The following is a 27,166-nucleotide window of genomic DNA, read 5'->3' as shown; positions in this document are numbered from 1 at the left end:
CACAGGCGCACACACGCACACACACACATGCTAAACTTTCATCGAAGAATATAAAATATGGGGTGGAGTGGGCTAGTGGAGATAAAAAAAATAAAAAATATTCTTCACGACACAGACACCATGGGCCCTGTTTCTAGCTGGAGGTCAGCCACTGCGCAAGGCCCCCCTCCACCCACCCACCCACACCCACGCACCAAATGAGAACAAGGGAGCGCTTTCTTCGCAGGGCCCAACGTCGCGGCGTGGCGCGCGCACGCGCGCGCCCTGCACAACACTGCCTCCGGCTGGCTGCCGTGTAAGAGGCGGCGTTTTGAAGCTCTGCAGGCTCCGGAGGGCTTCGGGTAGTAGTTGTATTGGTCAAAGCCAGCGAGCGAGCAGGCAGGCAGGCAGGCGTGTCCCAAACACTCACGCAGACGCATATTGCTCGCACGCATTTTGTCTCCAGTGCCGGGCTCTCTTTGAAAGGAAGCTCGCTCTCTCTCTCTTCTCTTCTCCTCCTCCTCTACTCCACAGCGTCAAGCTGCAGCTGATACACACGGCTACTGCAAAAAGGACTTTTAACGCGGTGGGGTTGGGGTGGGGAACATTGGGCATGCTCGGTGTTTTGATGTGGGACAGCAAAATGTGCGGAAGAGATGTTTTTTTTTTCTTGCGTATCGCTCGCTGTCTTTTGATTTTAAATCAAATAGATTTCCTGGTGCAATCAAGAAATGTTTGCTCCTTTGTTGGAGCAGTGGGATGCGTCGCTGAAAAGGCGATGCAAAAATCAGGCAAAACGTGCGTGGAATAGTAGTTAATATCAAGTTTAACTAGCTGTGTTTTATAAGACGTTTTAATGGATGTAGTCCGCGCTCTGTGCATGGGAATTCACGAAGCCGTCACGTCGCTGTTCTTTGCGGCTTAACCGATAAAAGTTTACGAAAAGGATAACAAATGTCACCTGCAAGACGACTCGTTGCATTGTAATGCGCAGAGGACGACCGCTGCAGTACGGCTCCCGAGAAATGTCTTTCGGGCTGTAATCGGGAGTCACAAAGAAGGAAGAAATGGGTAAGTTCTCGTTTAACAATTACGGCATTCAGTTGTTGTTTTTTTTTAAAGAGGATTTCACCCCCATCCCCCTCCCATCGGTCTCTTGGCCTTTTCAGAATTTCGCATTTACATGCATGACATGCTTAGACTGTTAAGATATTATCGCACGCAAAGCACAAATCTAGATTCACTATCTCTTAATGCTTCAAGATATACATTTCGTGGAGGAGGGTGGGAATATACTTCTACAATTGACCTACATGGAACAAAATTGCGTGCCTTAAATAATATCAAACATTTATCAATGTTGACAAGAACGGAAGTACATTCATTGTCAGACTAGGGTGTTTTAAGCAGGTCTCTGCTAAATGAGTATTATTATAAATGAGTATGAGTAATTTGGATTTAATGTTTCACATTAAAAAAACACGACGCTGTGTCCACCAGACATTATTGTGGCAGTAGTTATTATATACACAGTATGTTCTTGATTTGACGAACATTAAGGTTGCCACCGCTTTCTCTAAGGTATATGCTTAATATGCACATTTTTACGAATGGTAATTAAATGTTGCTTGCAAGTGCTTTTTCTTTGCAGACAGTACACATTCATTTAAAATTTCCCAACCCTCGCGTTGCTATTTGTATGTTTTCTTCACTTCTCACTATGCTATGTTCAGAAAGAAAATAATTAAAACATAACTTGTCTACCTATATATTTGATTAGCTTTTTGTGCATAGCCACAGTTCTAAAATAGCATCTTAAAGCATAACAATAATGAAAAACGTGTACATTTCCAAGTTCGCTCTTTGTTATTATTTCATCGCTTGACCGTGCAAGGATACGACATGGAGCATCTGATACATTTCTTCAATGCAGTGCTGCGCTTAAAACTAAGCCACTCGACATATCTAAGAATTCGTTATCTTTGTAATTTTAGGGCTGCGCGTGTTCAGGCTGTGGATCGGACCCTTTGCAGTGCTGGCCCGGTCTCTCCTGCTAATTACGCTGCACAGCGGTGAATGCGCTTGTCCCAGGATTTGCCGCTGCGAGGGAAAGTTTGTGTACTGCGAGTCCATGGCTCTGAGAGAGATCCCAATGAACATCACGACCGGCTCCCTCGGACTATCTCTCCGCTACAACAGCCTTAAGAGTCTGCCGGAGAATCACTTCTCCGGGCTGAAACAACTAACGTGGCTTTACCTCGACCACAATCACATCCAGCTGGTGGCTGAAGGAGCTTTCGTCGGGGCTCGCCGCCTCAAAGAGCTCACCCTGAGTTCGAACAAACTAATCCGCCTCCCCAATGCCACCTTTCACCCACTTGTCAACATGCGCAGCTTGGACATCTCCTTCAATCAGTTGCAAATGTTGGAGGCCGGCCAGTTCCGAGGACTTCGCAAGCTCCAGTACCTCCACATGCGATCCAACCAACTGCGCACTGTGCCCGTGCGAATATTCCAAGATTGTCGCTCGATAGAGCTGCTAGACCTGGGGTACAACCGGCTGAGGGTGTTAGCACGCAATGCTTTCACGGGACTAGGAAGGCTCACAGAGCTTCATTTGGAGCACAACCAGTTTGCAAAGCTTAACCTGGCCCACTTCCCACGCTTAATAAGCCTCAGGACGCTATATCTGCAATGGAATCGCATTAGCGTGCTAATGCAGGGAATGGCGTGGACCTGGAGCTCACTCCAAACCCTGGATCTCTCGGGCAATGAGATACAATTGATTGGGCCAGGGTTTTTCCAGGGACTGTCAAAACTGCATAACCTTCGTTTAGACTCCAATAGGCTGGCTGCTGTCAGCTCAGAAACCATGTCCGCCTGGACAGGCCTGAGCTCACTTAATCTGGCTGGGAACTCTTGGCAATGCAATCAAAATATTTGTTCCATTGCAATTTGGCTGAATTCCTTCCAGGGAACTCAGGAAGGAGTGATGCGGTGTGGGAGCCCTCAAAATTTTCTGGGGCAAAGTATAATTGATGTGGCCTTTAAGGATGGCATATGTAGGACATCAACAGTTTCAGCGGCTGAGATACCCAAAGTCTCAACCACAATAACCCTTCCTCAAACAAACCGGGCAGCAAACAATGAACCAGGCAACACCAAGACGACTATCTCCACTCCCATACCAACCTCTGCATCCCCACTTCCGTCTCAAAGCTGGGAAACGGGCTCAGATTCTGAGCACACATCACTTTACAAAATTCTGGCCGGCAGCGTCGCATTGGTGCTGTCAGTGCTGGTGATGCTGCTGGTGGTGTATGTGACGTGGAAGCGCTACCCGGCCAGCCTCGGGGAGCAACTGCAGCCACAAGGTTCACTGGCAGGGCAGGAGCAACGCGAGCAGCATCAGCAGCATCAGACATTGCAAGGGCGGCGGGGTAGGCGACCTGCCAGGAAGATAGAGGGGAAGGCTACCCGGCAACACGATGGAGCCATCCTGGCGCAGGAGTACTACGTTGATTACAAGCCATCCAACTCCGAGGCTGGGGACTTGCTGGGAAATGGCAACGCAGCATTCATGATGCAGTCCATGGGCAACAGGGATTGTCAGGTATGATTGCCTTGCAGCTCACTTATGCCCTTTCCATAAATGTTCTCTTTGTGGCCCTTTATATTTTTTGTATTTCATAGCACCGTGTTTGGTATTTTTTTCCCATCGGGGTTTTTTCTTTCCTTTTTGTCACGCATTGTAAGCATTACAGAAGGCGATGCGTGCATTCAAGATGAGAGCAACATTACACCATTATGTTTTAGAAATCATAACATAACATGAATGTCCATGCAATAACATGTTTGCACTCAGCATACATTTTTGTAGGTGAAATTTTTGTATCTGTATCCTATATTTTGGTGATAACAGCTTGGTTAATATGCCATGCACATTTTTTTAATGGCAGCAATGTTTGAGTTATTATATTATTATTATAACTTTCAAACAGTTCGTTTTAATTGTCGGCAACACTACTACGTTGATTACAACTGCCATATTTTTGGCACACTGAATTTATAAAGCATTTCGAATGGATATTTCTAAGAAAGCACAACGGAAACATTCTGAAAATTAAATGAAATCGTGACTTTTGAAATTGCAATGTGCCCATATATTATCCGCTGCAAAAATTTGGAAACCTACGCATCCACATTTTGTGTAAAAAAAATACTGGTTGATGGAACACATTGACTGGAATGTTGAAACAAAGGGGGGGCAAAGCTTTGCATTTTGTTTATTAATTTATTTTAACTTTACTTCAGTGGTTTACAAGGTGCCCCAACAGCTGTAAATATGTCTACGGACATACAGTTTCTGTGTCCTAAAGCTACTCATGACAATCATGCAAAAAGTTCATACTCTGCTAATTGAGTATGCATTTGTGAACATTAATTTCCTCTAAACCATATTTGGCATTGTGGTTCAGATCAATACTGATATATTCAATACAGTATTACCACACATCCCACTTAGCCCTAGGCGTATTATTAAATTACCAGTGTATATTAATTAGCTTACTCCATTTCATTTGCTAATATTTAATCTATTTTACATATTGACTCACGTTTTCCCCCCAATAGCAGGAATGTATTAAAAGTTACTCGTTAAGGCTGTAATCATTCAGGTATGCACATCAATGTTTAAATGATACACGTGACAAACGAGAGCTCAGTGGTATCCTGAGGGTTGTGAGTGTAACGTAAATACGTTTTAAATTTGGTGGACTCGGAGGATTTGTTTAAAACAACAACCCATGGGTTCATCTTTCACTTAAATATATTTATCCGGTTGTTAATTAACTCCACACTTTTCATTGTGCCCCACCTTAAAATAAACCTACATAATTAAATAATTTGCAACATGGTGGGCAGTATGCTTAAAATGCAAGGGAGTAGCTTTCGCATTCCTATGATTGATTATGCGTGGGCCAAGAGAGATGTAATAATCCAGATACGTGCCAAAAATGCAATGCTTAGTAATTAATTCACCCCATTTCCCTTAACACACCACACACTTCATGCATGCGTGTAACACACAAAATGGTATTTCGGACACGCTCGCTTCCCACAGAAGAAAAATAATACTTTTGACTTGTGCATATTGCGGTATATATAAATCGTGAAAGAAAGCATTCCCTTAAAAAAAGGACACGTATTTTTTTGTTTCCATAGCATTGATCTCTCGTGATGACTTAACATCATTTACTTATTGTTTCATACCACATGTTAGTCAATCGACAGGTCGTGTGTGGTGGGTTAAAGTGTGGGTACACCCACCTTTTCCAAGATGTCGAGCCAGTGTGGAAGAGTAGGCCAAATAGAGGTGCTCCCTTAGAGCTACCGCGAGGGGAGGCCCTTCCATCAGCAATGCCATGATCAAGCAATGTTTAGGTCCAGTGGTAGAGGTAGTGGCTCGTAATCGGAACGTTGCCAGCTCAAATCCTGGATGTGGATTGACTAAGCGCATCATCTCTCAAAGGTCGATAAAATAGGTATAATTTTGCTGGCAAGTCACTGTGGTTGTCCTGCAGACAGATTCGTCCACACAATAGGAATGTGGAATTTCCACGACTGGCTCGGTGGCAGTAAGCAATGGAGAGGCATTCATCCAACAGTGGATTCACAAGTATTACTGTACATGTTCAAGAGAGGGCAAAAATAAGTAGTTACGTTGTTTTAAATATTCTCATGAATGAGATAAGTTTTCATTGTGTCCAGAAATATATGTATAACACATTAGTTCTACACTATAAATATCACCTCGTAAACACTTACAAGTTGGCTCTCTTTTTCAAAGTACACAGTTTTGTTCAGCTTTCATGAAACCTGCTCCAACCAAGCATCGCTAGCCTGCTCTGACTTCAGACCATTTATTGTGATGAAAATGTCCGTCATATTGCTGTTTTCCTTTTCATATACAAGTTGTTCCTTTTGCAATTGAACATCTTCTGCACAACATAATGTATCTTGTCACAGTATAGCTATGCCTTGAGCCTGACTATGTATCGTTCACCTACATTACATAAATCAACATAGCCACACTTCAGCATTGCCTTCGCGTCTGGATGTTAGTATTTGCATGCATATTGTAGAAGGAGATGGCTCAAACGCAGTGCTGCCTGAATGCAAATCTGCATTGATGTCGGATTTTGTGTATTATTCATGTTGGGTTTGTCATATATGAATACATATACAAAACGAAACAACACAGATTATGCAGCAGCAGCTATGAGCCATGTTTTGCTTTATTATACAAAGCATGTTTGCACAGCTGAGTAAAAAGCCATTCACCTGAACATGCTCAAGAAGTCACTGTGATTTCCTGCTCAAATGAACATCAAGGCAGCGCTCACCTGTTCACAGCCAGTGGTGGAAATACCACATTCCTATTGCAGAGGGTGAGAACCACAGTTGATTTCCCCACAAAGTTGTACTTATTTTATGTACTCCAGAGGCATGATATGCTTCGTCAACCCCCAACTAGGAATTGAACTGGCAACTTTCCCTTTGCGAGCTGCCTCACTACCATTGAGTCACCAGGCCAGATTTTTCTGCGAATGTCTATCTTTGATTGGCATCAAAGTATGTTTATGCCAGACAAACACTGGTAAGTAATCATGGAATAAGAAACACCAATAAATATCACTCCAGATTAACATCTCCCCCCAATTTAACTTCAGAAATAAAGAACCACACGCTGGCACCTAACCACACTGCGTTGACTCCATTTAATGTCAGGTTCCATTTTCGTCATGCATTTTTGAGATCCAAGAGCATGAAATTAAGTGGGTTCCACTGTATGTACTGTGAATGAAAACCACTGTACCATGCATTTAGCATTAGTGGGATAAGATAAAAATTACCCTTTGCTAGTTCCTTTATGATGGATGAGGATTATACATGCTAATATGCAGGCCGAGAGCATTCCTTGAAATATCTTCTACTTCAGGTTGGCATAACCACTTGAATTTCTCAACAACATTCATTACATTATTTCTGATAATGCAATAAATGTTCTGTTAGAAATAATTTGTGCCACATCTTGAGCCTTTCATATTTCACCGAGTATTTAGGTCAAACGTTTCAATTACTTCAAGGAGGAACAAATTTCCTTTTGTAATTCAAATAATGTTTACTGCAATATGGGGTACATGTGTTTATTAATGCAGTAATGTGTATACATCTTCCTTATAATCTGCACATATCGCACTCAAACAGCTATAGGCCAACACCATATTTACTGCAACTTGTATTGCACCTTATATCATTCTCCCCAAATTAAAAACCATCAAAACACACCACAATAATATACTTGTACCATGAGCTTCAAGAAAAGAGGCAACATCCATCTCTTTCTGGTAAAGGTTAGCCTTGACAAGCCATATTTGTGTGGAAAACTCATTATTTTGCTCTTGGCCTTCGTAAGTATGATTATGTAGCAGCCATAAAACTTTGTAAAACATTAAACGTTTCCAAGGACAGTGTTGCGTGTCATCATTTCGAAAATGTTTCATTCCACATTCATGAGCACTCACCATTAGTGTCGTGTATTAAAGTAGGCCCACAATGCGTATTTCTGACAATAAAAACCCGGACCTTTTTAATGTCGCTGTGGCTCAGAGTGATGAAAAGGAAACGATCGGCGTCTACTTAGAGATTCTAAAAATGTTTTAACAAAATTCCTCCCACATCTCTTGAGTCAGCCAAGGCACAGCGAGCAAAATAAACAAAGTTACCAACAAACAAGAATGAAGCGGTGCTCACTTGGTGGACTACTCCACATCAAATGAGACATGTTCCACACATTTAAGAATAAGAATTACAACTAAGCTCTCCTGTAGATATTCCCTCCCAAAAGAGAGACAAAAGGCAAGATCCCCCCACCTACCCACCCACCCCAGATATGTCACGCTCGCTTAGCATGAAATTTTGATCGTGTAAGGTGATGGGTGGGTTGGCTGGCCATTTGCTCTCAAAACAGGTGTATTGTAGATGACGGTGCAGTGACCCTGAATCTTTTTATATGTATGTACATCAAGCTTTTAGTTACAGACTAAGAACCCCTATGATTATATAAATTAGAGTTACAAAAAAGTGAGCACAAATGGTCAAAAGTTATCATCACGTGGCTGTGAAGTATGTTTCGAATCCATTATACACATGTTTACATCTCATACTACAGAATATGGGATGCGTTGTTCTTATCTCACTGCGGTGAACAACACTATAATAATTACCAAAACGTCTGGAATGTGATTACCATTCTAGAATAAGGCCTTCCTTGTCTCGCTTTGGATGAATAAATGCAAATGACATATGGAAGGAAATGCCCTTTTCACAAATCTGATGAATGCCACATATCCCCCACGTGATATTGGTGCCAACGGTCAACTTTAAATCTAACAAACCGGGGAGCCAGCTGTCATTTGTCAAATACCATATTTTTATATAATGCATCTATCAATTTTCTTGACGTGTCAATAAAAATAAGTTAACTCAGGTGCCTTGAGTATAGATTTTGTCCTTGTCCTCGTACCCCCCCCCTCTCCCCATTACTGTTTATATTTTTAAAAAGGTCATGTTCTTCATCAATATGTATACCAGCACACAATGAGTAAATCAGGCAGGCACATGCAGTGCCAGAGGGGTTGAATGTGACATCAGCTATCAATAATGCGACTGCAGCGCCGCAGTGGCCATGGAGTTAGGGCTACTGTATTCTTATCGCGCATACACTTAGCTGAGAGCCTATTAAGTACATGCAGAGTAATGTGTGACATCAGCAAATGCCGGTAGCATCTTCACACAATGACTAATCGCAACTCATTACTCACATGGCGCAATTGCTTTATTTAATAAAGCTATATATAGAAACACTGCACCACCAGAAGCGTATTACAAAAGTACATATAGATAGTCCAGAATTGGATGCTGCCGTGGAATGCTGGTTAGCTTACTGGACCTGCGACCCAGACAGACGTCGCCTGGCAGGGGGGGGGGAGGCAGCTGAAGCAATCGGGCAAGTATGGTGTCATTCAATCTCCTGCCTCTGTCCACCCAGCAGTGTAAATTAATCTCAAAATACCCTCTAGAGGTGCCTCTGTGATGGCATTAGTACACGTGCAGCCCTTTGCCAACCCGATTCTGGAGGCGGGCCTCATCACGCAATAAAGGTCACAGTGGTTGCTTGACACCACTGCACCATGCCGATCCGAGCGGGTGCGTGAATGCCGATGGAGCATCGACGTGCGAGCGTACAAGTACAATGGATGTTGCTGCTCTGCCCTCTGCTGCCAGCCACGTAGGAGCCTTTAGAAACCTGTTGTGCTTGTGGTTTGCCATCCAAGAACCACATCTGATGATATCCGGCACATCATTCCGGGTGACTTGGCCTTAGATTTCATGATAGGAGTATACATATGCAGCTACAGGAGACTGCAGTTAATGGGTTTTATTCCGTTATTATGCACATATCTCTAATAAGCGTGACAGTAATATGTGTAACAGTAACACAGGTTACAATTACCGTTAAAAAAATGTCCTTTCCCCTCTTGTGTGTTTTTTTTCCCATGGAGGTGCCCCAGTTCCTCAGGCGTATTTTTAAATGAACTTTCACACGGACGAATAAGTGGCACGTACTTTTAACTGACGACGTTCAACATACATAAATGCACACATTGAATATGTAAATCAATCGATGCTCATGACACATTTTCACTTGTTCTACAATGTGCCAAACCCTCAAACACGGCCAATGCTTACACGTAGAATTGGCCCAGCATCCATTTGAAAAACAACACAGAGGCTTAGTGAGGCTTTCCTGGGAAAATGAAGGGCATTATTATTATGCATTGCCTCCCAACGGTCACCAACGCTTGACTATTATATCTCCTCTGCTCACAGTTTCATCTCCTCGAGGGTAAATCATCAGAGCTCATTTCCTTATGCAGCCTTCCCTTAGAACCCTGTAAATTTGCAAACACACATTAATGTTCCACTAAACTCTTCCATTTAATCAATTCGGTGGCTGTTGAGATCTGAGCATGGTCACATTCGCTATGGCTTGTTGTAAACATAGAGTGAGATCAATGACCATGGCAATCTTCAAAGTCATTGGAAATATTGACCCTCTCGACAATTTCATGGAAATCTTACCACATTGTGTCATGTTTTAAAGATTCCGTGTGAAAAGCCGATGAAGGGCGGCTCCTCTGAACCCATTCCAAATAATGAGCAGTTCAATTATCTGCCATAAACGAACATATTGAATGTAGGGCATACACTAATGCTTGGGGTTTCTTTGCTTTGCATTAATGATTTTAAAGGTTAACGGGAAACGGCAAAACACACCGCCGAGCATAAATCCTTGCACGCAGCGAACACTAAGAACCGTTTGACATTTATGCTGCGATTTGTGAAACGACCATGCAAATGTGCATTGCTCTGATCAAATGCAAAATGCAAGGAATGTGTTGTCATGATGGGCATTTCCATTCAATGCTGTACAATTCTATTTGCAAATAAAGACCAGGGACATTTAACAGGAACACAATGCACACACAGATCACTCACCGAATGCTACGGACACTAAATATATTTTGTGAATATTGTATCGTACAATAAATATTCATGTTTATCCTATTCCATCAACCTTCTCGTTACCTAGTTTCACACGAGATTGGGGGGGGGGGGGGGAAACATGCTGTGTGACTCTTCTAGGCACTGCACACATCCATTCGGCTCAATCGACCTGGTTGATATGTGCATATAAACACTTGCAAGTTAGGCTCCATATGGATTACGCTTTATGTTAATCATTTACTTTATTGCTGACATGAATACGTAGCGCATTGGATACTGTCAACAATATCCATGTCTGATTAAAGTCGATATCATTTTATCCTGAGTGTTGAAACTAAACAGTGCGTCAAACCACTTTTAAAACGAACAATACAATTGAGGAAAACCGCACACATGTGCAATAATACTTTGGCCTTAAAATGAAAAATGCATAATAGCCAGAATTGTAGGCAATGCCTTTTGTGCATAGTATATCTCCCAAAATGTTGCCTATTATGTTTTATTTTAAGGCAGTGACGAATGCATTAATTGTGAAAAAATAAGATTAGGTTTTACCCTTTCTGGCGATAAAACAGGTGTTTTAGATGTTCAAAGACCAAATAGATACACTGTATTTTGCAAGGAATCAAGTCTGCATTAACCACACGTACTTGTGGTCAACATGCCAACAAACATCTTCTGATAATATCTATGGCATTGTCTTTGAAACTGATTGGCCTACACCAGAGACAGCCTTCTTTAGGGCCTAGTCTCACCAGTGTCAGACCAGAGAACCCCAAAAGGCGGACAGTACAAAGACATGTTGGTGTTGAAACATCTTAACACCAGTTTTATTGTCAGAAAGGGTAAAACCTATTGTTATTTTCTCATACTTTGATACTGGAAAAAAGTTCCCATTTTGTAGCTGCTCACCTCGAGCTATAAATACTCTGATAGTGGCATTGTCTTTGTTACTGTTCGCCTTTTGGAGTTCTCTGGTCTGATACTGGTGAGACTAGGCCCTAAAGAAGTCTGTCTCTGGTGTAGGCCAATCAGTTTCAAAGACAATGCATCTATTATCACAGCATGTTTGTTTGTATGTTCACCGCAAGTACGTGTAGTTAATGCAGACTTGATGCCTTGCAAAAGGTTTCTATTTAGTGTTGGAACATCTTAATACCTGTTTTATTACCAGCAAGGGTAAACCCTATTCATACTTTTTTCATACTTTGATACTGCAAAAAAGGTCCCATTTTTGCATTAAGTGTTTTGTTATTTGTGCTTGTACACCACTGGAAATGGCAGTATCACCAAATATTGTTTTAAATACAATTAAGAGACTGTATTAGCAGTGGTACACAAATACAAATATGCACCAGGAGCATCATTAACACTGCCTTACAACAGAAAAAAAAACTGTGAACACTTCGTCGGCTGTTACTGGCAATGACCTCCCATATTATTGTCCTAATCTTCTTCAGAGTAGCCACTGACATTGCCCATTCGCAGTGGTAATGACAAACCAGTTCACAGGTCCATTCTTTTTTTTAAATGAGTGAATGTTGGATATAGCCGATGCGATTGAAAGTTTGTTGGAACATTTGCATATTGAAATCAGGAGCTAATAGAGGTTTGTTTAAGCAAGAAACATCACAGAGTCAAAAAACTAAAATTAGCTATTGGATTGAAACTAAACCTAACATAAACATAATCTGTCCTACATCAAATTGGGTATTCAGAATTATGAATTATAAATCCACTGTGTTCTTGCGAGTGGCTATACATTTTAGGGCTCTCAGTAAACAGTCAATGCGGTCCTTAATATGTATTTCTAAATGTCTTCTAAACATGCTTTCCTGAAGAATTATCCACACAGACACTCAAGGAAAACATTGTACAATGTAAGTCGTCTGCAAGTCAGTCCTGTCTGCTGAGAAAAATAGGAACATGACATTGAGCAACGTCCTTCAATATTGACCCCCTTCTCCCTCTTGGCCCTAAGGAAGAGCTTGCTGACAGAATGAGTCTGGATTGAAAACTTTAGGCACAAAATATAAAATGCCAAAACTACTCTTGCATCTTCTTTGGTTCTTTCGGTAAAGTCACCACGTAGAATGAGGATAAAATAATAAATTGATAAAATAAAATAACACGATAAAATTCTCACGACGTTTCGACCACAACACAAGCGGCCTTCATCAGGTGAAGGGACGAGACTGTCTGGAGGACAGCGCTGGAGCGAACAAAGCCACGCTCAGATCGCGACCTTTAAGCCTCAACTCTTGCATATCACTTGTTATCCTTCCCAACAGTTGCTGGCAGTTGGAAAGTCATCAGACAGCTCAAACTAGGAAAATAAACATACCATAATGAATTCGTTTTAATTAGGTTTCTATATTATATATTTTGTGTGGGTCACTGTACTTGTTATATAAATCGGGTAATTTTTGTAAAAATTGTGAGGATTTGTTTTTATGTATTAAAATGGGAGCCATTAGTGACAATGTTATTTACGCATTAACTAATTAATTAATATTTTCTGACATTTAATGCAAATGTGTTAGCGTTATTTACTTAATTGACTACTTAAGGGCAATCCATTGTCTTTCATTACAAATATTTAAGAGAATCACTCAGAAGTAAATTATCTTGGTAGTACTAACATAATCAATTGCAATTCAACATAATTTTATTCAAATGATTACTAAATGCATACATTATACTTGCTAATCTAAAAATGGTGCAATATATTATTTGATTAATGCCATTGAAAACAACATATAATGTTGATACATGATATGAAACGCCTTTGCTATATAATATACAGAGCATTTGCTTTGGAAAATGATAGCAACTTTTTATGCAAAAAATAATACACAAAGTTTATCAGTTGTTTATAAAAAGAGTTTCTTCTCTGTATCAACGCTGTGTGCTTAGAAAGTGATGCATTCAAAATCTATTAGATTCAACTTTTTTCAAGCAAAGAAAATATTATTGTCATAATGCAGTAACATTTTAACATTAATCCAATAGACCGCATGAGTTTATTAGCCATAACTGAACTTCACCTCTTTATCAGCATAGGATGGGGTCCTCGATTGCCCATTTGAAGGCCTCAAATGCAACATCTCATATGCAATGTTTCCCATCACTGCTAGGGAATTGGGGCCTGGCTGGTAATTAAACTAAAGATTTTGGGCGCAAGGCAGGTGGCGATTATGACCATGGGAGCAGTAAAGCTGACAGACACAAATGAAATGGTGCTGGCTATAATGGGTGTAGGGACATGGGGAAGTGAGGAGGAGGAGGAGGAGCAGCATGGAAGGTGGGTGGGAGCATTAAAGCAAGGCATGCCAACACTTCATGTGTTGTTGCCAAGCAGCGTCTTACTTTCAAGCGAGCATGTGTGGCATGCCAACACTTTCCAGCCAGTGGCACAGTTAAAACCCAGCAGAAGCCACGACAGTTCCATTATCTAAGGACAGCAATTCCTGAACAAGCTGTAAATAGTTCACTGTTTCAAGGGCCTTACCCACCAGCACTCTTAAAGACAGAAAAAAAATTGAGCCACTAAATGAAGTTATCGTAAAACAAATTAAATGAGCAATTTATATTAAGTAATTTATACAAAGAAGCGACCACATTGCACGCAACATAAAGATGGAAATTACCGGAGAACTCATCATTCCTTCAATGACCAAAATGCAAGGTGCAGATCTGCAATTTATTCCTCACGCCACTACTGGCAGGAGGAGCTCCACTAAAGGGCCCCTCACGGGGACAAACTGGCCTCCTCGTCCATGCTGAAAAGGTGGGATTATACACACTTCACCCACCACACGCAACCTGCCGATCGACTGACTGTGGAGAACCCATTGATAAACTATTAAACTATTTTAAACTATTTTTTATTTTACCAGGTAAGGCCCACTGAGCTATGTAGCTCTTTTTCAGAAACCACCTGGCCACAAATTATAGCTCAACGAAGTGGTTTATCATATGCAACTTTATAACAGACGAATACTCTAAGCGCATGTTTCTAAATTGAAGGGAAAAATCGGAGGACCTGGAGAAAAATCCACGCAACCACAGATAGACCGTGCAAACTCCAAATATATACAGGCGTCTAAACCACCGTGGCACCACATCTTGCCACCATAGGCAGGGGTATTTGGAAAAACATGTCAATTGTTTCAACTGCTTGACCAGGAGATTGTACCAGCGACCCCTGTATTTACCATATTAGACAGTTATCTCCTCAAAGATTTCAATTTTTGTAAGAAAAAATACATTCTTTCAGAGACTCCAAAGAACATTTAAGTTTTGAAAATATTTTTTGATGGGATTTAAAAAAAAAGGATAATTATCAAACAATACTCGGCTCCTAATTACAATAAAATGCTACCAGGAATCTCCTGTTACAGCCACAAGGAGAGAGTAATAGCTATTTAATATTCTTTCTACCCCTTTGGAGATAATATAATTTCCAAAACTGGTCATAGCAAAGGCTGTACTGCGGTTGGTAATAATGGATGAATGTGATATTTAACTATGTTAAATAGCAGAGGTCATCAATATGAAATATACAGTACATGATTACACAGAAATATTTGCATAGTGATGTATTTTTGGAAAAGATAGTGTGAACAACATTACACTATGGGCCTTTTGTGTTCGAGAAAATATATATTTAATGTGCAAATTTGTATCTCTCAAATGCAAACTCGAGAGATACACTAAGTCCATATCAACCCACAAACCAGCTGCCACCCCAAACTGCTGTTACAAATTTAATGCAAACAACACACTGATCACCATCAATCACATCCCTATCAAGGGTATACTGTGCAGTGTTGGATAAGCATGCCCAAATCCCAGTTCCCTTAATGAACCACGTATAAGTCAGCACAATAAACCATGACAATGTAAAGCCTCCACATGTTAATGTCACAAAGTCAATGTACATAAAACATTTTCAAACATTGACAAAGAATGATCAAATATGTATCGTATGATATTCAATATTTCAATATTATTCGGAATATTTATGGTTACCCGTCATAATAAAATCCTAACATAGAACTGCGTCACACTGCATTTATGCAATATTACCTGTTAATTTGCTTTCAGCTTTAACAACTCTCATGCACACTTAAAGTAGTGCCTATGGATAATTTAACCCCGGAATAAATGTTTTAAATTATTTTAGATGTATAACAACTGTCATCAGTATAATATGTACTTGCCTATGTTCAATCTGGTACATATGATCTGAAGTCATAATAAATCATGATTGAATATACCCCAACTTTCTATTCTTCCGTACTGATGGAAATGAAACACACCTTACAATTTGTAAGATCACACACCCTTGAGGGTTGCTCTGAAAAATGCCAAGCAACTAATGGAGCACTAAAAGCATGACAGCTTTTCAACACTCCCTACCATCTGGAAACCGAATGCATATTAATTTTCCAAAGAGGGATGACACTAAACGTAAAAGGTCACAGGACAACATTTCGTTGAACTAATGAACATCCGAGTCATTTTAGGCCAAACTAGTGATTTTATTTCGCGCTACGTGTTTATTGTGACTAGCTGCAATACATTTGTAATTGATTAACTAACTCGCTCTTTTACTTTTTGTGTGGTGGCAGAGGTGGATGACAAGGTGAATGATTATCAAACAGTGGAAGCTGCATATAAGAATGCCTTACATAAGCACGGTTCTGATATGAGCACCAGATCCTGACATTACATAGTTGGGGGGGAAGGCAGAGGTCACCTTCTAATACAAGCACACTTCAGATATAAGCACATTTGGTCTTACTCCTAAAGGGGGTGCGTTTATGCCCAGCTTCCACTGAATAGCACAGATGTAATAGCTTCTGATCCACCTGTTATAGTGAGAATGGTTATTCTAATGCTCTCTTGACATTTTCCATAGATTGCACATGATCTAATTTGGCCTAACCTGCAGTGAATCCTAGCATGCACAAAACCCCTCGATGCTAAGCGACTCTCTGCCTCTGCTAATGAACATTAATAATGAACGCTCTCTAAATTGTCAGCAAACGTTCGCAATTTATACAACCTACACGGGCTGAATATTGTGAAAACTTAATTTCAAATTTGTATAATTGGAACTGGATCACGCAACTGTTTGTTTGTATGTATGTTTGTTGAACTTATTTTGCACCGTACAGTGAGGGAAAAAAGTATTTGATCCCCTGCTGATTTTGTACGTTTGCCCACTGACAAAGAAATGATCAGTCTATTATTTTAATGGTAGGTTTATTTGAACAGTGAGAGACAGAATAACAAGAACAAAAATCCAAAAAAACGTATGTCAAAAATGTTATGAATTGATTTGCATTTTAATGAGGGAAATAAGTATTTGACCCCCTCTCAATTAGAAAGATTTCTGGCTCCCAGGTGTCTTTTATACAGGTAATGAGCTGAGATTAGGAGCACACTCTGAAGGGAGTGCTCCTAATCTCAGCTTGTTACTGGTATAAAAGACACCTGTCCAGAAAAGCAATCAATCAATCAGATTCCAAACTCTCCACCATGGCCAAGACCAAAGAGCTCTCCAAGGATGTCAGGGACAAGATTGTAGACCTACACAAGGCTGGAATGGGCTACAAGACCATTGCCAAGCAGCTTGGTGAGAAGGTGACAACAGTTGGTGCGATTATTCGCAAATGGAAGAAACACAAAAGAACTGTCAATCTCCCTCAGCCTGGGGCTCCATGCAAGATCTCACCTCGTGGAGTTGGAATGATCATGAGAATGGTGAGGAATCAGCCCAGAACTACACGGGAGGATCTTGTCAATGATCTCAAGGCAGCTGGGACCATAGTCACCAAGAAAACAATTGGTAACACACTACGCCGTGAAGGACTGAAATCCTGCAGCACCCGCAAGGTCCCCCTGCTCAAGAAAGCACATATACATGCCCGTCTCAAGTTTGCCAGTGAACATCTGAATGATTCAGAGGACAACTGGATGAAAGTGTTGTGGTCAGATGAGACCATAATGGAGCTCGTTGGCATCAACTCAACTCGCCGTGTTTGGAGGAATGCTGCCTATGACCCCAAAAACACCATCCCCACCGTCAAACATGGAGGTGGAAACATTATGCTTTGGGGGTATTTTCTGTTTAGGGGACAGGACAACTTCACCGCATCAAAGGAACGATGGACGGGGCCATGTACCGTCAAATCTTGGGTAAGAACCTCCTTCCGTCAGCCAGGGCATTGAAAATGGGTCGTGGATGGGTATTCCAGCATGACAATGACCCAAAACACACGGCCAAGGCAACAAAGGAGTGGCTCAAGAAGAAGCACATTAAGGTCCTGGAGTGGCCGGCCTAGCCAGTCTCCAGACCTTAATCCCATAGAAAATCTGTGGAGGGAGCTGAAGGTTCGAGTTGCCAAACGTCAGCCTCGAAACCTTAATGACTTGGAGAAGATCTGCAAAGAGGAGTGGGACAAAATCCCTCCTGAGATGTGTGCAAACCTGGTGGCCAACTACAAGAAACGTCTGACTTCTGTGATTGCCAACAAGGGTTTTGCCACCAAGTACTAAGTCATGTTTTGCAGAGGGATCAAATACTTATTTCCCTCATTAAAATGCAAATCAATTTATAACATTTTTGACATGCGTTTTTCTGGATTTTCTTGCTGTTATTATGTCTCTCACTGTTCAAATTAACCTACCATTAAAATTATAGACTGATCATTTATTTGTCAGTGGGAAAACGTACAAAATCAGCAGGGGATCAAATACTTTTTTCCCTCACTGTGCATCGCCAACATGAACAAAGTACAACATATCAAAGTGTGTTGTATTATAATTACCATACTAAAAGACAATTCTAGATTTGAAGCTTTCGTGACTGCAAGGATCCATACTCTTTGGTTATATTCGGTAAAGTCACGTAAAAGTATACAGCAACAAAAAATAAAAAATTCACGACGTTTCGGCCACAACACAAGTGGCCTTCATCAGGTGAAGGGACCAGACTGGATCGAGGACAGCGCTGGAGTGAACGCAGCCAAGCTCAGACCGCGACCTTTAAGCTTGTGTGAGAGGAATTAAGGTGCCTTGACAAAGGAATTAGCATAAAATTAGCATTTAATTGGCGGACTTAGCATGATGAACGGTGTAGAGGGGGTGAACATGTGCAGACCGGCGATGGGGGGAGGGGGAGTTTACATATTGATTGTGTGAAAAGGGAATTTCAGCAGCTGCAAAAGTTTGGGATACCACTACTTGAAAAAATATACTGTACCAATGAAAATTAGTTTAATGTTTGGTTCGATTTAGAACATCTTTCCAATGGTTGCTTAATTTGAAACCATCTTCTTGGTTGAAATTGTGTCTGTGTTTTTGTAAATCTGAATTGCCTCGTGAACAAATCTCTGATAAAAACCCGTGGGTTTGCAAAGAACCTTGGTATCGGAGAAAATTATATCGTGATCACCCACAGCGTTGTAACAGTGATCAGCTACGGCAGAAGAATTTGTTCTGTCGTGTTTCAAATCTGATTTGTGCTTGCGAATTCGGTCAGAGACATGTCGTTTCGTCTCGCCGATATAGCAGTCACCACAGGTGCAGATCAATCTGTAAACTCCGGGGTACTGTAAGTCAGGAATGACTTGATCCCTTCCGTGAAGGATGTCATTCCTGACTTACCTGATCCCTTCGGTGAAGGATGTCATTCCTGACTTACAGTACCCGGAGTTTACAGATTGATCTGCACCTGTGGTGACTGCTATATCGGGGAGACGAAACGACATGTCTCTGACCGAATTCGCAAGCACAAATCAGATTTGAAACACAGCATAACTAATTCTTCTGCCGTAGCTGATCACTGTTACAACGCTGTGGGTGATCACGATATAATTTTCTCCGATACCAAGGTTCTTTGCAAACCCACGGTTTTTTATCAGAGATTTGTTCACAAGGCAATTCAGATTTACAAACACAGACACAATTTCAACCGAGAAGATGGTTTCAAATTAAGCAACCATTGGAAATATGTTCTAAATCGAACCAAACATTAAACTAATTTTCAATGGTACAGTATATTTTTTCAAGTAGTGGTATCCCAAACTTTCGCAGCTGCTGAAATTCCCTTTTCACACCATCAATATGTAAACTCCCCCTCCCCCCCTCGCCGGTCTGCACATGTTCACCCCCTCTACACCGTTCATCATGCTAAGTCCGCCAATTAAATGCTAATTTTATGCTAATTCCTTTGTCAAGGCACCTTTATTCCTCTCACACAAGCTTAAAGGTCGTGGTCTGAGCTTGGCTGTGTTCACTCCAGCGCTGTCCTCGATCCAGTCTGGTCCTTTCACCTGATGAAGGCCACTTGTGTTGTGGCCGAAACGTCGTGAATTTTTTATTTTTATTTTTTGTTGTTTTATACTTTTACGTGACTTTACCGAATAGAACCAAAGAGTATACTAAAAGACACAAACAACAAACAGAGCATGACTAAATAAAACGAAGCATTTACTGTATGGCAGTAATCATAACAATTTACAACTCCGAATCAATGCACTTCTGGATGAACGCGTCTCCACGCAGTGTTCGTTTCTGGGGTTCGTTTGAGCAATGTAATCATATGCCATGTTTATTTTCATCATGCGAATCAGTGAATGTTGATGAAAGTTGGGGGGAGGTGGGGGGGGTCCAGGCCTAGTTATTATAATTTGCCACTGACGTTAACCGTGACTCAAACTACAGGTTAGCAGGGTTCATAGTGCAGTGCGCTGACCACTGTGCCATCGCTCGACCCCTGTGTAGGTCTGTCGGGTAGAAAAGACATCTAAATCACTTGGCAAATGCATTACTCAAAATGTATATTAAAAACTGTGGTCTTTGAAGTTACGTCAGTGTAAAAAGGATTTTAAAGTGTAAAAAATGCAACTCCAAATATACCTCCTACAATATTTAATTTTTATCACCTAATTTCAACAATAAACATAATTGATTCGTACCCAAAATGAAAATGCGCTGATGTTTTTTTTTCTTGTTGAGGACAATTTATCGCGCCAGTATGCTGGAATTTTGATAAACGGGTTCAATTTAATTTAGCAAAGAGCTAAAATGAGTATGCCACTTTGGAAAATATGTATTCTTAGCCCTACATGCTCATCATCTACATGGCAGCAGTTATTTATACAGCGGATAAAGACACCTCGTTTTCTGGATAACATTAATACTACAACAGCAACAACAAAAAACTTAAAAGTAATTTCAATAAGCGGTGACAAGTTCCTCTGGCTCACATCTGTCCAACATGAAGGATGTAGGGCATGTCCCTTTATTTGCATTTACATTCGTGTGTAACGGTGGCAACTGCTCCATGCAGTGAGATCAGAAAAGGTGGGGATGAGGAGGGGGAAAACAAATCCTAGTTTAAATTTATTTTATTGATGATGAAGTGCAAGTTGTTTTGTTAAAGGTCGCATGATAAGTACAAATGTCGTTTCTGTATAGAGATCACTTAATCTAGAACACTTGTACAGTGTTTTTAAGCCACGCTAAATCTAAATATGTTCACCCCATTGTAACCACGGACATTTTTCAGTGTCAACGGATCACCCGGTCATTTTGACCCTAAGGGGGGTTTTCATTTTGATGCCCTTAAGGTGATGTGGGCCTCTATTAGGTGTGCACTTAGCACAGACCGGCATATATATGGCATAAAATTATGTTACTTCGCAAAGTTTATTATCCATCAGCTAGCCTCGAGTTAACAATTATCGATTATGTGCAATTTTTGTATGGGATGCCATGATATTTTTCCCAAATTCTAGTCGCCCACAATTTCATGGATTGGCCAAGTCTGTATTTCCCTGTCAAATGCAAATTGTAATTACTTCACGTATTATATATGTAGTGACATCGCTAGATGTCACCATGTTTTGGGTGTAGTACCGGCCCTAGAGGGGCACGGCGTGCGCTGAATAACAGCGCTAGATGGCACCACGCTTTAAGTGCAGTGCCGACCCTACAGGACAGGGTGTGTGGGTGCCGACCAAAAGATAGGGTTGTGTGAGGCCATGGCACTCTGGTTGACCCGGGAGGACACGCGACCGGTTAAGTTGACAGAGGGGCCCCAAGACGGGGCTAGGGGAGTCACGTGATCGGGACCCAGATCCTTCCCGAGGATTCTGGAAGGTGGACGTGGCCAAGGGCGGAGCCGGCCACGCCACAGAGAATATAAGCCGGGTCCCGAGAAGGACCGCGGTTGTTGTTCATCCTGGAAGAAACCCTTCGTCTACGATCTCCGTTGAACGAGTCTGAAACACGTGGACCCGGGCCGAAGTCGTTTGTCCCGGTCCGTAGTAGCAGTTACGTTGTGACTAGTGTAGTAACTAGTGTAGTAACTAGTGTAGTTAGCCGGGTGGTCACCACCGTAGGTTGTTATTCTGTTAAGGGGAAGTTACCCAGTGTGTTGGAACTGAATAAATGTGTTGCCTCCAAAGTCTACGTCTGCGACTCAGTTGAACCCATTACAAAAATAATCAACGTCAATTAAATGCAATCTAATTGTTTTGCTTTTTCGTGATCTGTGTTTCAAACGTATAATTTATACAGTTTTACTGGTTGCTCAATTATTTCCTGAATTATTCGAAGTACTCATGATTATTTTACGGCAAGATCTAAAAATTAAAAATACACTTCACACTCCTTGCTGGGATCATCCTCTCACACACTAAAGGTGGGCCCTTAGGCATGAAGCCCTCATGGATGGTCACTCGCACCTTGGGGATATGAAAAAGGATAAACAAATATTTTTTCTCATCCTATACATAGGCGATCCCCGCTGTGGGGTAACCCTTGATTGCAGATGGGAGGTTCGGGGATTAGCTGGCCCAGTTAGAAAGCGACTTGCCTGGAAAGGGCGGGTGACCTAACCAAGGCAGAAGGGGGGTGACATCATTATAACAATTTCAGGTGCACTACGATATCCCACGGTCACACTTTTTTAGATACCCTTCAAATCAGGGATGCCGTAAACAAAGCTCCAGATAAAAATCTGGACCATTCTGCAAAAACCCATCCTGGACTGGTTAGAGGACAGGAAAAATACAAACTGGCAGAGGTGTACCACTTGGTCGATGGGCAGGAGGACGGGTAAGACCCAAAACTGGAAAGCGTAGGGAAAGGCTTATGGGACAAGACATCCCTTTTAGGAAGTGAAACCAGATATGACGGGCCCCAGCTACAGGCCCCAGGTTTCTGTCACTGAAACTCACCCAGTTTAAATGCATGCACTATGTGACTAACAGCAGGAGTGCCAAATTCACCGAATCCTCCCCAAACTGCCCTAGATGCCCACAGGGCACAGTGCAGACATATCTCCATGCCTTCTGGATATACCCTGATATCTTAGGGGTTTTTTTCCCCATGATGTTACAGACTACTTTAACCGTATCTGCGGCACAGGGTTGAGCCCTTCAGTGGGCTGAACTCTGTCGGTGCTAAGAACCAAAATGAGTAATCAAAAGAGCAGCACAGTCTGCTCTAAAATCTTCTATATTGTGGCAAGGAAACCATCCTGGCCAACTGGAAAAAACCATGAACCTCCCCCTTAGGGACTGTGGCATAGAACTCTTCTCTACCTGGCAGGGGTGGAACATCTGGGCCATAAGTTAAAAGGGAAGGAGAGGGAATACGAGGCCATATGGTCCCCGTTCTTGTCCACTCTTGCCGAATCCAGCATGAATAGCCAATAAACTGGGGGCCAAAGAATAGGGAGATGGGGATGGGTTCTAGATACTACACCACCCTCCTTCACACATGGTAACCGTTGCTCCTGTGAGATAACAAGACTGACAAACTTGGACATCGCGTTTATGTGATTTTATTTTGGGTTTCGTTTAGTATCATTCTACCCCCTCCCTTTCTTCCATTCCCTTCGCCTTATACACGCTGCTCCCGATTGTTACTCCCACCACGCTGGGGCAGCGAGCCCGGACGCCCCTCATTCGTTCTCGAATTTTGAGAGTGCATTATGCCAAGCTTGTTATACCTTATCTGTTGTTTTCCCCCTCCTTTTGAAATTCCCACTGTATTCTGGGTTCTTTAATGACAATAAAAAATGATTACAAAAATTACACTATACACTACACTTAATAGATGTACAATTTGATTGCTGTCCAATGCAACACATGCAATTTAAACACATGCAATTTTAATTCCATTTATTGAATGTGTAAAATATGTCACATTCTTAACACATTCAAATTGCCTCGTTAACATTTTTTTTGTTCTGCATGTCTCAAAGTGCAAATTACATTTCAAGAAAATAAATCTCTCAATGATATTTCGTCCTGAAATAATGGTTCCTATTAATTTCCCTTAACACACGAGGGCAAGAGAAGTGATAGCCACAGATCATTAATCAGCCTAGAGTCTTCCTAACACGCACTGATAAGTGGTTTAAGATGCGACACTAGACAATTGTAACATAGCGGGCACACCGCATTTGTTATGTAATTTGTCGTCCACTGTGAGAAATGGGCGACGATAAAGTGAGGGCACGACTTCTGTCATTTCAGTTGCCATTGGCGCCAAACCCTCCGACCGTGTTCGGCTACTCCGAGCCGCCACCCGTGCCGGCACGGCAAAGGGCGGTGCGGTTCTGCGACGTGCACCAGCAGTTTGAGCTGCAGGAGCGGACGCAGCCTTCTCTCCCGCCGCCTCCTCTGCCGCTGCCACCGCAACCCAAGCACTTGCAAGGCCGGCATCACTCCCAGAACCCTCAGGTGCACGGTGGCTCACAGCGACAAGAGGGCCTGGATTTTGGAACTTCTACATCTCAGCAGCACGGGTTCCCTCATCAGCACGTGGGGATCGCTACTGTCATGCCTCCGCTAGTTCCGCAGCACTACAGCCCCGAGAAGCTACCCTACAGGTAGGAAGGGACATCCTGCGGCGGAGAACAGAAGCAACACGATGCTCGAGTAAAAACTGTCATTGTCACGCCGGCGGGAAGAAAACGGCGCACTTAATGAGAAGACAGTAATGTGACGACTAAAGGCAGATGTGGATGTTGTGGATTTTGTGAAGAAATGTTCTCAACATCAGCATCTCCAGTATGGGAAATATTAAAAATGCAGACATGTGAGTTAAATGTACCTCAGTTTGTCAACTCCTCCCAGCAGGCATTGTACGATAGACTTCAGGAGTAAATTTTAAGGAACAAAAAACAAGAGACAAAAAAACTATTACCCGTGAAAGGATACACTTGGCTTTGGAGAGAAGCATATATATACAATCACGCACTGTATACAGGATGTTCCTTTAACTAATGATGTTTGTCAAGGGTCGGTGAGTTGTGAATTTCTCGTGTGGTACAAAATTTTACGATGAAGGCTATTTTGACGTTCAGGACACGTTGAAGAGTATGGTGTGATGAATGTTGGAGTGTATGCCACTTGTACTGTTGGTAGGAAATTGAAAATGCAGGTCAAGATCTCTTTATAAGGCATATTGCAATGGAGGAAGATACCAACCCCTCCACCTCATAGTCTCAAGGGTCTACAGGCATCCACTGAAGCAAAAAAAAGATGGCATTTATAAGGTGGAATCCGACTGGGATATAAAATCCATAAGATTTGATTATGCTTGTCAACTTGCATGCGTGTGTGATTTTTCAGACTTTTGGAATTTTATGGGGTACAATATAAAGAGGGTAATTCTACAGGTTCAAAGGATTTAACCTTGCCTGCAATATATAAATTCAAGAAGGTGCAAAGATTACTCATCTGCCGAGACAATTATAATTGTTCTGGAGCTCAGTGTACAGAAAGAGGGCCTTGTGTTTTTAAAGCGCTTATAGAATGATAATTTTAATGAGGTCTCATTGTGAACAATATAGGCCGACCTTAACTTTAATGGCACTGGCTTGTATAACAATTACACAAAAATGAAGTTCAATATTAAACAGATGTCACTCCTGTATTTTGCTGAACACATTGTCAACAAATTGTATCTAAATATTTTTGCATTGTCCTGTTCTAGCACTTTTGTTCATAATCCTTTGCCATGTTTACATATGCTGTTGTTTATCCACTCATTTGCATTTAAATAGCCCAGGTCTGGTTGTAAAATGGCTGGACGTGAAATTAGTATTCCAAACCACATGGAGCCAGATTTCCTCTTTGACACCATGTTCTATATTGTTTAATGTACAACATTTTTTTTTGATGTACACCATGTGACGCACTGAGAGCATTACAGAGTACTGTATCTTGATTTCTTCACTACATTGATGACCGTTTTTTTATATATATATTAATAAAGGGTACAACTCAGCAACCTAATTATTTCAATCTTATTTGAAAACTTAGTTTTTCCCTTCCTATTGACCCTTAGGGCTATATTTTTTTGTTCAAAAGTTGACTACAAAACTTTCATTCGTGATGCAGATAAGTAATTCAATGCAGCCAATGAAAATCTAAGTATCTTGAAGCCCACGTCTTTGTCAGTGGTGTGAGTTCTACAAGGACAGGTGTAATAGATTAATCCCCCTCTATGCGCCATGTCATTTCTCAAATACGTCGGTAATCATGGCCTCTAAAAAAATGTGTTAAAGTTAGCTTAAATACTTTAACACAAACTCCGGCAGCGCTGCGCCAACAATCCTTACCGTATATTATATCTGTTGCTTTCGCCTGTTGGTTTTATTCATCGACCCATAAACCACTTACACAATGTTTGTATTACATTTACAATCCTTGCTAAAATTGCATTGTGGATCACCTAGTATAGCCAATAAAACAAAGACAATATGCTCTATTTTCCTGTCTTTATTCCCTTTATAATCTAGGACAAGAAAAATAAATGTTGACTTCCATTCTGTGCCTCCACATGAAGATGAACTTATTTTTTTTTATTCCATCAGCCTATGGGTTTTCCAGACTCATATCATCCAACAGTATTTAAACAAGCAATCTCCAGATCGGTATCAACATTTATATGCTGCTAGATAATACTGCTCTGGAAAACCCAGAGGCTGATGGAATGTACAAAAACATATTTTGGTTTTCATTTATAGATATGAATGGGTGTTTTATAATGAATTCATTTATTCATTCATTACCCATAATGCTACACAGCAATGGAAAACGAATGAAACATGTTATGTGAATCGAAACACGTGTTCTTCCAAGACATCTGGTCAGCATGGAGGAGTAGGCCAACATATCCTCATGAGGCTCTCCAGAGCTCCCTCTTGTGGAGGTAAAATTCCCATGTATTTCGTTGTCAATTAATTTCAATGTCATATGCAGTCCATGTAGTGGGTGTTGAATTTCACAACATTTTCTCAAAATGCAAATATGCACTATTTATTAACAGAAAAAAAAACTTACCGGAACATTTCCTATGGCAATTACACCATGCAATGAATCACAGATTTGGTGAAGGTCAAAATATATTTCTAATGTCATTTTTAAGCTTCTAAACCTCAAATGCAAGTTCTTAATGGGTTTGCCCTCTTCGAAGTGAATGCCAAGATCACAGAGAATAAGGGCTTGTTTTGATG

General features: G+C 41.3%; 1 protein-coding gene across 1 annotated transcript; it reads left to right on the top strand.

Annotated features, from left to right (window-relative positions):
- The first annotated feature begins 257 nt into the window (after window positions 1–257).
- Window positions 258–26,418, top strand: LOC116940643 (leucine-rich repeat transmembrane neuronal protein 4-like). Its single transcript, XM_032950744.2, has 3 exons — window positions 258–1,050; window positions 1,974–3,592; window positions 24,177–26,418. The coding sequence occupies exons 1-3, from the start codon at window positions 1,047–1,049 to the stop codon at window positions 24,534–24,536; spliced, it is 1,983 nt and encodes a 660-aa protein (XP_032806635.1). The 5' UTR covers window positions 258–1,046; the 3' UTR covers window positions 24,537–26,418.
- The last annotated feature ends 748 nt before the right edge of the window (window positions 26,419–27,166 follow it).

This window comes from Petromyzon marinus, chromosome 9 (genome assembly GCF_048934315.1).
Source record: "Petromyzon marinus isolate PM22_M1 ecotype Great Lakes invasive population chromosome 9, UKy_Petmar_22M1.pri1.0, whole genome shotgun sequence".
In the NCBI taxonomy this organism is placed as follows: Eukaryota; Metazoa; Chordata; class Hyperoartia; order Petromyzontiformes; family Petromyzontidae; genus Petromyzon; species Petromyzon marinus.
Note: the sequence above shows the minus strand (reverse complement) of the source record. Positions and strands in the feature narration are given on the sequence as shown.